Source organism: Podarcis gaigeae (assembly GCF_964106915.1).
Source record: "Podarcis gaigeae genome assembly, chromosome: 11".
Classification (NCBI taxonomy): Eukaryota; Metazoa; Chordata; class Lepidosauria; order Squamata; family Lacertidae; genus Podarcis; species Podarcis gaigeae.
Window position 1 is genome coordinate 41333462 of NC_139687.1, and position 15645 is coordinate 41349106.

The following is a 15645-nucleotide window of genomic DNA, read 5'->3' on the forward strand; positions in this document are numbered from 1 at the left end:
CCTGGGTGGAATTTTCTGATCAAATTCAGGACCCCCCCCCAAAAAGATATGTTTTAAAATGAATTAAATAGAATGACCCTCCCACACATCAGTGATTTGTTCCCCAGTCTGTGAAATACCTCTACATAGATCCTTCTAATCAGTGATCTATAGCCTACCTGAATTCAAAAGAATCCCTTGCCCCTAGGCTAGACAGTGAACAATCTCCTATGGGTGTTTTCCTTTTCTTTCTTTCTTTTTTGGTAACACATGAACCAGACCTCAAACTACTGGAAAATGACTGCATTTTTAGATACTTCCCTGCAGTTGCTTAGAAGCTGGTATCATGGCTATTAGCAGGACACAGTGAGGCAGCAAATACTGTGGAGCGGGGGGTATGGGGTCATATGGCTTGCTCAACTTCCCCACCCTCAGGTGTGGAGGGGGATACTGCCCTGCTAACTGTCATTCTGGTTTGCTTTTGTCTCTAGCACCAAAATGTATTGGGCCAGCCCTGTAAACGAGTAGATTAGGCAGCAATCCTATGCAAACTTGTTGTTGTTTAGTCATTTAGTCGTGTCCGACTCTTCGTGACCCCATGGACCAGAGCACGCCAGGCACTTCTGTCCTCCACTGCCTCCCGCAGTTTGATCAAACTCATGCTGGTAGCTTCAAGAACACCATCCAACCATCTCATCCTCTGTCGTCCCCTTCTCCTTGCGCCCTCCATCTTTCCCAAGATCAGGGTCTTTTCCAGGGAGTCTTCTCTTCTCATGAGGTGGCCAAAGTATTGGAGCCTCAGCTTCACGATCTGTCCTTCCAGTGAGCACTCAGGACTGATTTCCTTAAGAATGGATACGTTTGATCTTCTTGCAGTCCATGGGAGTCTCAAGAGTCTCCTCCAGCACCATAATTCAAAAGCATCAATTCTTCGGCGATCAGCCTTCTTTATGGTCCAGCTCTCACTTCCTGGGGACTAAGTCCTCTTTAGTACTATGGGAGTCACTTCTGAGGAAACATGCATAGGCTCACACTGTGGGGCTCTCATAAAACTGCAGGTTTACTGAGGAGTAAGTCCTATGGAGCTCAGTGCCACTTATTTCTGAGCAAGGCATGCTTAGGCTCCCATTGCTAAACCTCTTTGTGTGCTTTCCAGAGGCTCACATTTCATGTGCAAGACCACCCTTCCAATAGAGTGACCCAGGTAAGCACTGCTAAAAATGAGGCTTTGTGTCACCGAAAAAGAAAAGAAAAAGCGGGCACCTTTGCATTAAAAAAATTGCATGTTGTATATGTATAGATGTAAATTTAGAAATAATGACTATAATTTAGAAATACAGTACTGTACACCACACTATAGTGGAGAAGACACCCTGTAAGTTGTGTGTTTGTTGTAGTATTAGCAGTTGAAGGACAACTTCATGGCTCCTGCTCTCCTTCCTCTGCGGTTCTTTATCTTTAAACTAGATCTGGACCCCTTAGAGATGGCAGCTTCAAACAGAAGACTGTTTTCGGACAGCCGTCCAGAATAGAGAACCAAAGGAGGGCGCAACAGACTTTCCTATACCCACTGGTGAATGCTATAATGTTTAACGGAGAGATGTATTTGCACACATGTGCAAATCATGTGCCAGGAGCCCACAACGACTTATGTTCCCTTGTAGATTTACAAACAATTATCTCTCTCGTGAAAGAGCCATCAGGTGTACTGGCCCTCTTTTCTGCAGTGGTCTTGTATAGCTACAAAGGAATCCAGCTTTCTATTACTTTAGGCCCCCATTGCAGGAGGTTGCACCCTTCTCTGTCCCCCCACCCCAGCACATACTGATGTCGAAGCAAGGGAAACATTGCCATGTGTCTCCTTAGCATTCAAGTTATTACTGTGGTCTGAGCTATGATGCCTATATTCTAGAATGTAGAGATATCTAGAACATACATTCCATTATGGTGACCTAACCTGGCAGAGTCTACAACTAATGACCACTGAGAAGAAATGGGAGTCAGTCTACTACATGATGCATTTTTATAGAACATGCCTCTGAAATGTGCACAAACTGAGAAACGCCTAAGATCTTTTGACTGAAAATAAGTTTCTTCATTGTTTTATTTATAGCATAATCTTTTGGTGTTGTTTTTTTAAAGACACAGTTCTAGAAGTAAAATTGACATGCACTTGCAAGGAAACATATGGATATGTTTTTTATAATCATCTCATATAGGAAAAATAATTAATTTAACAGAATCAGGAATAGAATATTCTTGTACGACACTGTTAAAAGCATTTATACGATATAAACGTGACTATTGGACACTTAAAACAGCTACTAGAAATTGTTTAAATAAGCCACACAGTCTTCAACTAGCAGCAGGAATTTCACACATCCACAACACTTCTCTCTTCCACACAAGTTTATATACACTGAATAAGTCGTTAAATATTGCACTTATTGGCCCATGATCCCTCCGGTTAGAGGTGTTCAAAAATAGAAAACAAATCTATTTTTTTAAATAACATTTTCATGCCACATTTAAGACACTTCAGTTCCACAAACACTATTAAATAGTATACACATTCTGACAGTTCCAACTGAATCACGACACAGTGGACATTTACCAACAATATATTGAACGGGAATTACAGCACGGTTTCCATTTAACACTAGTTTGCAAGGTACATGTCAGAATTACCCATTTCTGTCAATTTCATCCTGGTAAGTCCTAGTATCTCTTTCCTATGTTTAGGGAAGGATGTAGGATAGCTGGGAGGTCTGGGTGTGTTCTCTCCCCCTTAAAATGCCAGGGGGCTGTGTCCATCTGTTCCACTGCAAAACTAAATATGAGCTCTATAGCTTGTGAAATTACCACAGGCACTTCCTAGCGATAAGGTGAATTTCTTGGCAAATCCCACAAAGTGGGGTATGAGGATGGGGGGGAGAGATATAAGGAAAAGGATTGTAAATGACTTAGATTTTGTCGTGGCTAAACCAGTGTATGGAATGAGTTGGCATGAGACGTGCAAGAGATATTTGGTCAAGTAAGGCGAAAGATTTACATGATCTGAAGAGAAACCAGAGTATTGAATGATTGATTGATTTGGTCAAGTGACTTATTAAGCAGTTTGATAGAATAAGTGTTAACAGAGACTTTAAAAAAACAAAACGAAAACACCACCACCACACTATATACCTGACTTGTGAAGAAAAATAATTTATAAATATTAAAGCTGACTTGTATTTTGAATTTGTCAGTGGGATGCTCGACAGAACCAAGTTCTAGTTGGGTATGAAAGAAACAGAAAATCCTGTAATTGACCTAATTATCTGACAGGCGTAAATAAGCAAGGATTGGTCTGCGGTAGTTATGGGGATTCTGCTATGAATCCAGCTCTGTCATAACTTTTCTGATTCCCAGAAGAGTTAGTCCAAAGGTACTTGGTCCACTCTCTAAACAGTGTATTGATGTAGACCATCTGGTAGTTTATTAAAGAAAACGACCTATACTTTGAATGATGCCTCAAAGCTACCTGAGATACGCTTTTTGGACTTTCTAACATAAAAAAATCATGTATGACAATCTGCCTGTATCTCAGGGAGTCACTTCCTTTAAGAAGACCCTTCACTTCCTGTCACTCATAACTGTACTGGCTTGACAAAATGAATAAGGATGGCACAGGCTTCTGTGGAAAACAAACAAAAAACAAAACACAAGCATCTTCACAATCCAGTGTTAACTGCAGATTTCTCCAACATAATCTGGGTGGAATATATGCAAACATTGCCATGGAAGGAACAGTTACAGTGTTTTGATTCAGGAAAAGTGGATGTGCATCAGTACCCTCAGGAAAAAGGACCCCCTATTCAACAAGACCCCCATTTACACGGTGCCATCACAAAACATGCTCATTGAAAACTAGCTCTAGCAACTGTCTGTGACTGACAAAACTGCTATCAACAGACATAAATCTTGCACCACTGTTAAGTCTCCTAGAAAACACAACATTCCGACAATTCCACACATTAGGATCAAACTCCAGTGAACACAGTGCACCGTTAAATAGCACTTCATTCTTAAAATAAATAAGGTGCAGGCAGTACAGCTGGACATAGCAGAGCTGAGCTGACTGGGAAGAAACTCTATAATAATCTTTCAGACTCAAGCTCTGGAAAGGCCACACAGATTGAGCTGCTCAGGTCGTTTCTCTATGCAATATACCAAGGGCTTATTCCAGTTCACCAGCAATAGTGCAATGACCAATACATATAGAATGGAGGAGAATAAATATAGACAGCCCAGGGTTGTGGTTTGTTTTTTAAATGACTGAATGATGTACTCCAGCACAAACTGGAGAGGAATGCTCAAACTGCAAAGAGGGTCTAACAAGAAGAGATGAAACTGATTTGTTTCAACCATCAAAGTCCAAAGTCCTAGTCAATTAAGCTTGTCAATGACCCCCATGAGTCTCAAAGCAAATTCTGAATGGGAGAGTGGGAGAGTTTGAGCTTAAGACAGCTATACTTCCTCTCTCAAAGTTGAGCATTCATGTCAGGGTGACCAAATGGGGCAACAGGACAACGCTGTTGCTATCATTTGTGGCATCACAGGCTCTAGCCCAGGCATAGGCAAACTCGGCCCTCCAGATGTTTTGGGACTACAACTCCCATCATCCCTAGCTAACAGGACCAGTGGTCAGGGATGATGGGAATCGTAGTCCCAAAAATGTCTTGAGGGCCAAGTTTGCCTATGCCTGCTCTAGCCAATTGGAGTTGGTGACACTCAAACAGAAGCACTCCAAAAGGAAACAGTATTTCTAGCTGGGGGAGGCATCTTTTATTTCACCAGCAACAATATATTGCTCTGAGCGCTGTGAAAATACGATATCTGAAACGCTTTCATGAGTAAAAATGTTTGCATCCAGCACGAGACATTGAACAACTGTACCTCCGTTGCATTATCAGCTGATCGCTTGGGAAAGCCCTGAGTATAAGCACAAAGGAACAAATGGTTCCAGTAACAGTCACATATATTTGCAGCTGAGAGAGAAGGGGAAAAAGCCATTTCGACAGAAAGGACAGGCCAGCTATTCCATATCTCAGACACCAAACAACCAGATTTGAAAATAAGCGAGGGTGGGGAATGCCATTTTGAATTAACGGCATAAAAGGGATAGGCACATTTGCTGTATTGTAGAGCGAGTTGTTATACACAAACTGAAACACAAGCCTGCTGCTCCATTGCTTGTATGCGCTTGCAGGCATTGTAACATTCAGCTCATGCCTCTGCGTTCCAGTTGCCAATATGCAAAACTTCATTAGAAATATTTTGCCCATGTGCAAAGGAAAGAACTGCTTGAGCAAGAAGGCAATTCACCCATGCAAGGAGTTGTCCAACTAGCAGTCCGGCTATTTTTGTATATGGTGTGATGTAGTGGTTAAAGTGTCAGACTAGGACCTGGGAGACCAGGGTTCAAGTCTCCACTCAGCCATGAAGCTCACTGAGTGACCTTGGGTCTGTCACGGCCTCTCAGCCTAACCTACCTCACAGGGTTGTCATGGGGAATCAGTGAGGATGGGGACAGTGGCATAGCGTCGGGGGTGTAGGGGGGGCCGGCCACACCGGGCGCAACATCTGGGGGGGTGCGCTCGCACTCGCAGCTCTCTGCCCCTACCGGGTTAGGGGGCGCAAATTACTTGCCTTGCCCCGGGTGCTGACAACCCACGCTACGCCACTAGATGGGGAGACCCATGTATGCCACCTTCAGAAGGTGGGCTATAAAGGGAAAAAATAAAATAAATTCAAAAATATCCCAGTGTGGTTACAGTTTAGCTGGGCTCTCAGGAATCAGACTAGCCTCTAGAAAGTATTTTTATTCATTCAAGACTAGCAGAGAATAAAGTTTACATTGGTAACATGCAATAACCCAGAATAAAACAATGCAATAAATTAGGATTGCCTAATTTGGGGAGGGGGGAGAGTTTTTAGGGTTTTATAAGGATTTTTGAAGCATTTTTAAAACGCCCTAATTGCCATATGTTTGGGTTTTCCTGGACATTTTGCCAATTCGGCAAAAACCCTGCCAGAAGCCATTTGCAGAGACCGATTTCCGGACATATCCTGGAAAACCCGGACATATGGCAGCCCTACAATAAATAAACCTCTCTTATTTGAACATGTGCATTAATTGAACCTGCACACTGCAGGGATGCTAGAATTTCTTCAGTATTTTTCACTCTGTGTTTTTTTGCATCAAAATGCTTCCCCCCCCCCACCTAAAAGGCGCAGTTATATCCAATGAAGTTGTCAAGTTAGCACAAGGACTTCCACCTATGCGATGGGAATTCATTTCTATCTCCTTGCGCACCTCTGCACCCCCCTCATCGGCTCTAGAGAACCCAAAAAAATATTCTTGTGGGTGAGGAGCAGGAAGACAAGAGAACAGGGAGTCCCACTGCACAAACAGAAGTCATTGAGCTGATGGAACGTCGTTAAGATACAACCCAGAATTTCCTTGATTGGATTTCTACCAAATTCTCTTTTACTGGTGGTATATATTGACTTCAACCCTTTTCTTTTTTTGCTGTTCCCCACCTCTGCTGGTGTTTTTTTTTGGTTGGTGACAAGAAAAGACTGACTGCTATCTAGCTTTCTGCCTCATATCCTCCTCTGCAAGTTGGCAACTTTTTTGGGGTGGGGGTTTAGTTCAGCAGAAACAAAGGAACAAAATTAAACCTATGTGTGTGTGCGCACATGCTGCTAGCTCATTTATATTGTGAGGCATTTGGATGTGGGGAGATGAGTGCCTCAAAAGCTCTTAAAATATGCTCTTAAAATATGTTTTGCGCATTATAACTGGGCCTCCCCCCCCCCAGCTCAGCTCCAGCACCTCACAGGTGGGAGCCATTGCCCTTCTAAGAGAACACGGGAGGCGTCATGGTGAGCTCTGGCACCCCAATTTTATCCAAGCGTAGGTTTTAGCTTATTTTTGCTCTCCTCAGCTCCCACAGATCTGAAAAGGTGTCTTAGGAGTACATTTCAACACCTATTTAAAACATTTTTCTTTAGGTGAGCCTATCTAGACACGCAGGGGTTATTATCTTTTAGCTTCTTTCACTATTAATTTTAATTGTTTCTATAATATTTTAAACAGCTTTTTACTGATAATTTTAATATTTTTCATACTGCTTAAAGGTTTTACCAGTCAAGCGGTATATAAATTTTGTTAAGGAAAATAAAATAATTATGGCTCACAGTTGGGAGCGAGGTCTTAGCTTCCCTATGTGGTAATTACAGTGAAACACAGTAATCCTGTGATCAGGTGTGCCTTTTAACAATTCTCTAGACACCCACCTTTCACCCTCCTTCCTTCCGACATTTCTGCCGCAACCCTGCTGCAAAACATCTACCTGGTATTAAAAGATGATGCAAATAAGAGCTGTGAACATTTTATACTTCTCTGATAATTAGAAGAACTTCGTGACTGTGACCCAGCTAGAGCAGTCGAGATGGAATACTGCAGGGTGAAGAGGTGCCTCCAATTATCAGAGAGGGAATTTACTGAGAAACAAATATCTCTATGTGGGGAAATACAGTGGCTAAAACACTTGCCATGCTGCTTGCTTATTTTTCACAGTCTTTCTGTGAGTTTATAATCAATTTGCATGGTTTGTTTCCTGAAACCGTAGAAGTTCTTCTTTAAAAAATTAATGTAGCTATATTTTCCTGTGGGGCTTCCAGAAAAACCATCAAATTCTGACTTTTTTTGTGAAAAGCTACAAGGTGGTCATCATCAGCTAGCAAGTCTGAGGCAAGATGTGTTTCAGAAGTAATGACCCAGATCTGTCCTCATGGGCAATTCTTCCTGTTATTAATGAGAGTGGCACTGGAGAGGAGAAATAAAAGTTTCATAGCAAAGAAAGAAGAAAAAGTTATCTGATGGTATATAACAGGGGTGGGGAGCCCTTCTTTCTGCCAAGGTGAATCTGTTAAGGGTCACATGCTAGAAGTGGGTGGGGCTAAAATAAGTGTGGGTGGGGCCAGAGCTAAAATAGGTGGAGCCACACCTTTTCCTTTCTACCACACCTTTCTTTTTCTCTCTCTCTCCCTCTCTTTCTGACACTCTCTTCTCTCACTTTCCCACTCAATCAAGCAAGTTGCTTGTGGACGGAAAGATTGTTCTTCTTGCCAGAGGACGGAGCTGATCACTCCAAGACTTATGAAATTTAGGTCAAGGGTTGTTGTATGAAATTGCACCAAAAGACCACATGAGAACATGTGTGGCCCATGCCAGGTATATAATAACATTCACACTTAACCATCCTTTGTAGGAATCAGAGGTTCAATTCTTCAAAAACAGAGCTTCTAGAATAACCTGGCACTTAAAAACAAACAAACCCAAATGCGTTTCATAAAACGGTAAGGCTGGTTCATATATGCATGCAGATCGGTTGATTTCTTGATCTTGATCTGCAGGTGTAAGCTGCTTCCGTTGAAAAATATTCTACTTGAGTTGATGAAGGGATAAATCTGCAATGTCCCATTCATTCATGCAAGTCATCGTCTGGTCCGACTGACAGCCAGTGTAGAGTACACATGTGTAAATTAGCCTCAGTGATTTCAGAGAGCTGCTACTCCATGCAGAGGGTACCTACAAACTATGCAGATCTTCAAGGCATCATACAGACACCCATGGGTGCAAAGGGCGTCCTTTTCATGTATATATGTAGTAGAATGCCTGGCACATGTACTGGGAAGCTTCACTGAGCACCTACAGGGTTCCCATTCTGTCCAAGAGGAGGAGGAAACTCCTGTGAAGATGGAGCTATGCATATGCAACTGAAGCACTAGAAGTCAACCTTTTGGGGGTGCTGTAGTGGGACTCCTGCACCACTGGGGGTTGGGCCAGATGACCTTTGAGGTATCTTCCAACTTGTCTATATTGAGGATCAGGGTGCCACTAAATTTTGGCTAAGAATAACTTGACCAAAAATTATATATTTTCACTGGTGTTACTATCAGCAGTTTAGGCAAGAGTAATGCACTTTGGAGATCAGCGTTCCCATGCATGTAGAACTGAGAACAATTATTCTTGTTATGTTTCTTACTGTTTCACGTTGCCTCTCTTTGTCCTTCTTCATTCTGTAACATTTCTTCACTCATTTCTTGTACATGCTTTTGACAATTAGAGAAGAATAAATTTCTTTCCATTGGCCTCCAATGACTTCACTAATATATCTATCTATATTCAAAGCTCTGAATCCTTGGAACTTCCATCCGTGTCCGTATGAAAATAAGTGTGTTAGTTGTAGTGGGAGTTATTTTTGGCTCTACTTTCTGTAGTGGAAATAAACTGTATTCTCTGTGGTGCACTGAGATACCCTGGGAAGGACAAATCCTACACCTTGGCTGCTTACACCATAAACAATTGAATTGCGTTGCTCCACTTTAAAAAACAGCCCATACTCCAGTCCCTTCCTCATTTTTAACTGCCCACTGAGTGTGACCGATACAAAAGTGAAAGTGTTAAGAATTTACAGTGGTTTTATTATTATTAAACTGAAATTAAAGTTTGTGTGAATATGGTCTGAAGTTTGGACAAGTATCCCTCAAGATAAGCAATGCTCGAGTGAAGGAAAACCAAAAACCCAGAAATACTTGGTAAACAATCCGACTGCAAGGCCTATGGCTGAAAGCCAGGGAACTGTGTCTTGGTTCTGAATGTAGGACACCCTTCCCAATGAAGGCTGTCTGAGAGGCACGTAGCCCTGATCTGGGAGATCTAAATTCTCCATCCCTGTCGCTGGTTAACAGGACACCTGCGGTTTTGCTAATGGGCCCCAGCCACCTTGAAGCATGTACCTCTCTGGAGAATGCAGACTGGCAAGTTACCTGGAAGGTGCAGCTGTGCTGGCATGATTAGACTGCTACCTTTCTGCAGTGCTAGTATTGATTTGGAGTGCCAAGGAGCGGGAGTCCTATTTCTGACTTGCTGGATCATCAACCTAGAAGAGTCAATAGCATTAACCGGAAATGGGATGAAGGAAAAGAAAAATCCAGACAAAATGTGGACCTGAGGTCACAGCACCAGCTAAAGGTGGAACGGGCATAAAGGTGAACATAAAGAGCGCAGACGAACAGTCATCTACGTGCAGAGGCCTAATGCTAAGAAATCGGAGGGCCCTGTCCTTACACATTTGCGATCTGTTTCGCAAAGCAACTCTATGCACATACTGTACCAGCAGTGGGCGTTAAAGAAGACACATTTTCCCCAAAATGAACCGGTAAGACGTTATAAATAAAGGCATATAGACCCTATGTAAATACTCTATTGGCAAAAGAACACGCTGGAGCCGCCTCTGTCGACAATGACTCTATTAACAGCCACAGTTGGGTTGCTGTGGAGGAGGGCTGTCCTTTAGTCTTGTGTTCTGTTTACCGGCAGCAATGGCAGGATCTGCCTCCAGACTTTCTGACATTTTGTCGCAGATGATATCCACAAGCCGTTCAAAGGTCTGCTTGACGTTGACGTTGTCCTTGGCACTTGTTTCAAAGAATTCAAAACCTGGTAGAAACAGACAGACTTGCAATCATTCAGAAACAGCACTTGCAACTATTCAACATTATAGTTACCTTCTTCAGGCACTGACTAGATGGCGCTTTGGGGCAGATGCAAAGACAAGCAAAGGAGCAACTAGGACAGGGGTGAGGAACCTTCAGCCCTTCAGATGTTGTTGGACCCCCCAACTCCCATCATCCTTGGCAAATGGCCATGCTCTCTGGGGCTGATGGGAGTTGGGAGTCCAAGAACATCTAGAAGATTGCTGGCCTTGCTTTAGGGGATAGAGTGATAGCTCAGCGATAGAGTACATGCTTAGCATACAAAAAGGTGTCTTCATGTAGGACTGGGAAAGACTCTTGCCTGAAACCCTGGAGAGCTGCAGCCAATCAGTTTCAATGGTACTGAGCTAGGTGGCCCAATGGCCCGACTTGGTATAAGGCAGCTTCTTATCTTCCCATGACTCCAACGCCCATTAGCCCATGATGGGAGCTGTAGTCTAACAAGATTTGGTTAACCACGGATTCTCCATGGCTGTTGTATGAATTTAGGGCTTAAGTTTAAACTGGACTAATCCTAGTGCAAATGCTTCTGCGCCACCATTGCACAGGAAAGAGAGAAGAGTGACTGTTCTAGGAGACCACACAAGGGCTCAGCCCTTTGCGCGATGAACCAGATGGCTAAAGGTATTCATCTCCATCTGTTAGGGAAGTTAGCCTGGTTGTGCCTTTTGTTAAAACAGATTACTGCCTAATGGAGGGGTCAGCAAGGTTTACCTTGCCTGGGCCGGTTCACTCCAGTGGAGATCCCTCTGTGGGCTGGATTGCCCGCCCGCTGTTTTCAGCGTCTGCGCAGACGCGATTTCTGGCGCCGTGGAAGTGAGTCCCTGTGCTGTGCCGGTTTAGCGCAGCGCGCGGGGACTCGCTGAGCGGGCGGCTCAATTCAGGGGCAGCTTGTGGGCTGGCTAAACGACCCCCGTGGGCTGCTTGTGGCCCATGGGCCTTAGGTTGCTGACCCCTGGCCTAATGGCTCAGGGCCAGACAAATGTCTCTTAATGGGAGCCAACAGCCATGACATGGCAGGCATTTCCCAGAAATTTGAAGCCCACCAGAACTGGGCTGGCGCTATTCCTAGCTAAGGGTGATGATGTAGGTGTAATCTTTTTCTAAAGCAAAAACAGGAAGTGCTGTTTGAGAAAGACAGAGAAAGAAACCTAGAGGAGGGAGTTCTGGAAAGCTAAAAGTGTGGACTTATGTAACAATATACTAGTATTATTTTGGACGTATAGATTGTGTATTGCTTGTATGCAATAAGAAAGTTTAATTTAACAAAAACAAAACAAGGAAGCTGGAGGCAAGGTGCTGTGTTTTTGCCTTGTAGCCAAGAGGGACGATGTCTGCTTATTAAGAACAGAAGACTTGCAAATGCTAACTCAGACCACAGAGCTCATCTGGTCCTCATTCTGTTTCTAATAGTGGCCAGCAGAGGACAGGTATACAGAAGTCCCTTTAGATGTTGCTGGACTGCTGCTCCCATCATCCTTGACCACTGGGCTATGCTGGTCAGGGATGAAAGTTGGACTCCAACATCATCTGGAGGGTACCAGTGCCCCATCCTAGTGCTAAGGACATCTGACAAGACAAGTTGGGCCATTGGCTGATCCAACAGGCACTTATTATGTTCTTATGACACTATTAGAGAACTGTTAGAGAACAGAGAACTGATATTCCTTCCCAAGGAGACTCAAAAGCTGAATATGATGAAAACAGCACCCCACTCTTGTTTGTGACATTTTAGTCTTCCTAACAAAGGTATTGCCTTAATAAGCTTTTTGGGATGTTTTTACATGGCGGAAACAGAAATATTTCAATAATCATCATCATAACAAAATCATCAGACTTCTGACCTATTTTCTTTCCAGCCATATTAACTGGATATTTTGAAGGCTAGACAGGAAGCCTATATGCATCAATTTCCCCCCAGATAGCCACTTAATGGAAATGTGTCTAAACTAATAGAAACAGAACCCTTTGGGGGCTGTAATTATACTGGCTATTAACACAGGTGTTTGGGAGTGCTTGCTCCACTGGGAAAGGGGCTCAAACATTTGGTGTAAAAAATAATAATTGCAGTATGGATTTTCCAAGATTTGAAGATTATTATATGAGGTTGTGTTTGACACAGAGTAAACAGCTACTGTCTGTGAAGCTACACCAGCCAAAATTTGCAACTGATTCGATTTGGGCATAAGAAGTAACTGTGCGGATAATGGTGAGCACGTTTCTATGTAAACTCAGGGCATTTTTACACCTGTGGCTTCAACTGCCTTTTTGTATATTCTATAATGCAACATATTTTATTGGCTTAAATTAATCTTCTATTTTAAAATGGATCCCTTCCATGTTTTGTCCTGCATTCCCAGTTTTGCACAAAGCTGATGAGAGAGAGAGAGAGAGAGGGGGGGGGAGGGAGGGAGAGAGAGGCTAAAAGGCACTGATGTCACATGTGAAAATGGTCTTTGTGGGTTATGATCCACTCCAGTTGACTTACAAAGGCCCTGAGTGTAAATTATAAAACACACAACAACCTGGACATTTTTAATAGGCAGGGAGGAAGGTTCCAAGCACATCTGTGCCTATTCAGTTCTCAAAAAATTAAAACTCTGCATGCAGACAATCCAAGTGTGCCTGCATGTAAGTTTTCAAACACAAATTTGTTGCATTGGCACATTTACTATTAAAAAAAAAACTTCATAGGGGCATGCAAAAAAAGAAAAGAAGGAAAAATGCAGTGTGAATCCCAAGATGCAAGAGGTTTTCTTTAAGCTGCAGGCTTTTTGATGAATGGAACAGGCTCTCCCTGCCCCATTCTATAATGACCATTTGGCTAGAGCTAGATTCGCAACAGGGACACCTCTTAATATGCTGTTGAAGTACTGTTGATAGCTCTGATAAAAAAGAAAGAGCCACTTATAGAAAGCAGAACCTGCAAATGCTCTGAACAGATTTCCAACCCAACTTCTTTAATGAGTTATTTCGCAGAGCTGTCTTTCCCAGCTACGCGGCTTTTTTTCCAGGTTGCCCAAGAGATTTTGCCGTCTCGTTTTCTAATCCTCTGCTCATGCTTGTTTCCCTGGTTTACTGGAGAAGAAAAGGGCTTTGCATCCATGCCCACTCCCCTAGTCCTGCTCACAAAAATAGCAAAGACTCAGGAAACAGTCACTTCTGATGTTCTTTTAAGGCTTAACAAGATGCTATGCGCATACGTGTGTGTATTAAAACGATGAGGCTGCTTTTAATAAGGAAACGCAGTTTCAGGAAAAGGGCAGTTTTCAAGGGTGCTTAACCATTTCTTCACCTGCTCTTTCTATCTCCTCTTTAGGTCCATGATGGAGGAAGGGGGAGGGGGGAGAATGGATGATCCCAAAGCTCGTCATTTAACATTATGTCTCAAGCCAGTCAATGTGCAATTAAGCCCTTAGAAGAGAAGTGGAGGAAGAGATGCAGAGCACAGAATCATAAAGGTAAAGGTAAAGGTACCCCTGCCCGTATGGGCCAGTCTTGACAGACTCTGGGGTTGTGCGCCCATCTCACTCAAGAGGCCAGGGGCCAGCGCTGTCCGGAGACACTTCCGGGTCACGTGGCCAGCGTGACATCGCTGCTCTGGCGAGCCAGAGCCGCACACGGAAACGCCGTTTACCTTCCCGCTGGTAAGCGGTCCCTATTTATCTACTTGCACCCGGAGGTGCTTTCAAACTGCTAGGTTGGCAGGCGCTGGGACCGAGCAGCGGGAGCGCACCCCGCCGCAGGGATTCAAACCGCCGACCTTTCGATCGGCAAGTCCTAGGCGCTGAGGCTTTAACCCACAGCGCCACCTGCACCCCGCACAGAATCATAAAACTCCCCAATCAAACTAAGATTAGTGGGTGTGAAGGAGTTGAGGCAGCAGCTGGCGATATGAAAAGTAGGTAGAAACCCTAGTTAGCCTTTTTCTCCAGTTATGTTTTATTTCCTGTGTTTATCAGGAGCTAAATTCCTACTGTAGGTTCATTAAGAAATAAAGGTGGAATCTTCCTGCCTTAATCGGGGAAGAAATTCAGTTTGGTTTGCATTTTTATGTGACTCTACCTAATTTGCACTTCCTGAAACAATATGCGAATCCAAACATGTTTTAAAAAACCACACTCCTCCAAATTTTGCGATGCAATTCTCCAACCAAAACATGTGTTCAAAAATGTGTACATTAGGCAAAAGTGTGCATAAAAATACATATATTCCTGAAAATAACAGCCCCCAAAATGCATTATATTAGGGGGGGATTGCATTCAAATGTGACTATATTAGGAGAACTGTGTGTCAAGATGCTGATGAATTTCTGAGAGGATTGGGCAAATTCACGGAGGATAAGACTATCATTGGCTACTAAGCCACAATAGCTGTGTTCTGTCTCCACGGTTGAAGGCAGTAAATGCTTCTGAATACCAGTCTCTGGAAACTGCTGGAGGGGAGAGTGCTCTTGTGTTTGGGTCCTGTTTGCATCTGGTTGGTCTCTGTACAAAGTGGATGCTGGACGACACGGGCCGTCAGTCGGGTCCAGCAGGCTCTTCTCGTGTTATTATGAGACAACTTTAAAAAACAGAAGCAAGAGCTTTGCAAACAGATGCGGAATTGTTGCAAACTGAATTTAAAATGAGGAAAGAAATTCGAAAGTGAGAAAAAGCAAAACTGACAGATTCGCTCATCTCTACTGCCCACTAACTGCATTTGCTGGAGGAACCACTTGAGAAAGGAGAATCTGCCTTGCCAGTTGAGCACGTTTCTCATTTCACACTCTGCATTGGTACCTCGGGTTAAGAACTTAATTCGTTCTGGAGGTCTGTTCTTAACCCAAAACTGTTCTTAACCTGAAGCACCACTTTAGTTAATGGGGCCTCCTGCTGCCGCCGCGCCGCTGCTGCACGATTTCTGTTCTCATCCTGAAGCAAAGTTCTTAACCCGAGGTACTATTTCTGGGTTAGCGGAGTCTGAATGTAACCTGAAGCGTATGTAACCCGAGGTACCGCTGTACTCCCTTTTGCGCTGAGCAACTGGGAAAGTGACGGGCAGTCAATATGCGCA

At 43.4% G+C, this 15645-nt stretch overlaps 1 protein-coding gene and 1 long non-coding RNA gene across 5 annotated transcripts in view; one reads left to right on the top strand and one right to left on the bottom strand.

The window, feature by feature from the left end:
• The first annotated feature begins 949 nt into the window (after positions 1 to 949).
• LOC310827565 lies at positions 950 to 3681 on the top strand. Its single transcript, XR_014556418.1, has 2 exons — positions 950 to 1767; positions 1798 to 3681. It is a non-coding gene; the product is annotated as an uncharacterized lncRNA (long non-coding RNA).
• A 6648-nt stretch (positions 3682 to 10329) lies between these two features.
• Positions 10330 to 15645, bottom strand: part of RAB3C (RAB3C, member RAS oncogene family) — a 102226-nt gene continuing 96910 nt past the window's right edge. For all 4 annotated transcript variants that reach the window (XM_083703684.1, XM_083703683.1, XM_083703682.1 and 1 more), the window contains exon 5: positions 10330 to 10534. In XM_083703684.1, coding sequence (XP_083559810.1) covers positions 10347 to 10534 — 188 coding nt within the window. In that variant the 3' untranslated portion in view covers positions 10330 to 10346. The remainder of the gene's footprint in view (positions 10535 to 15645) is intronic.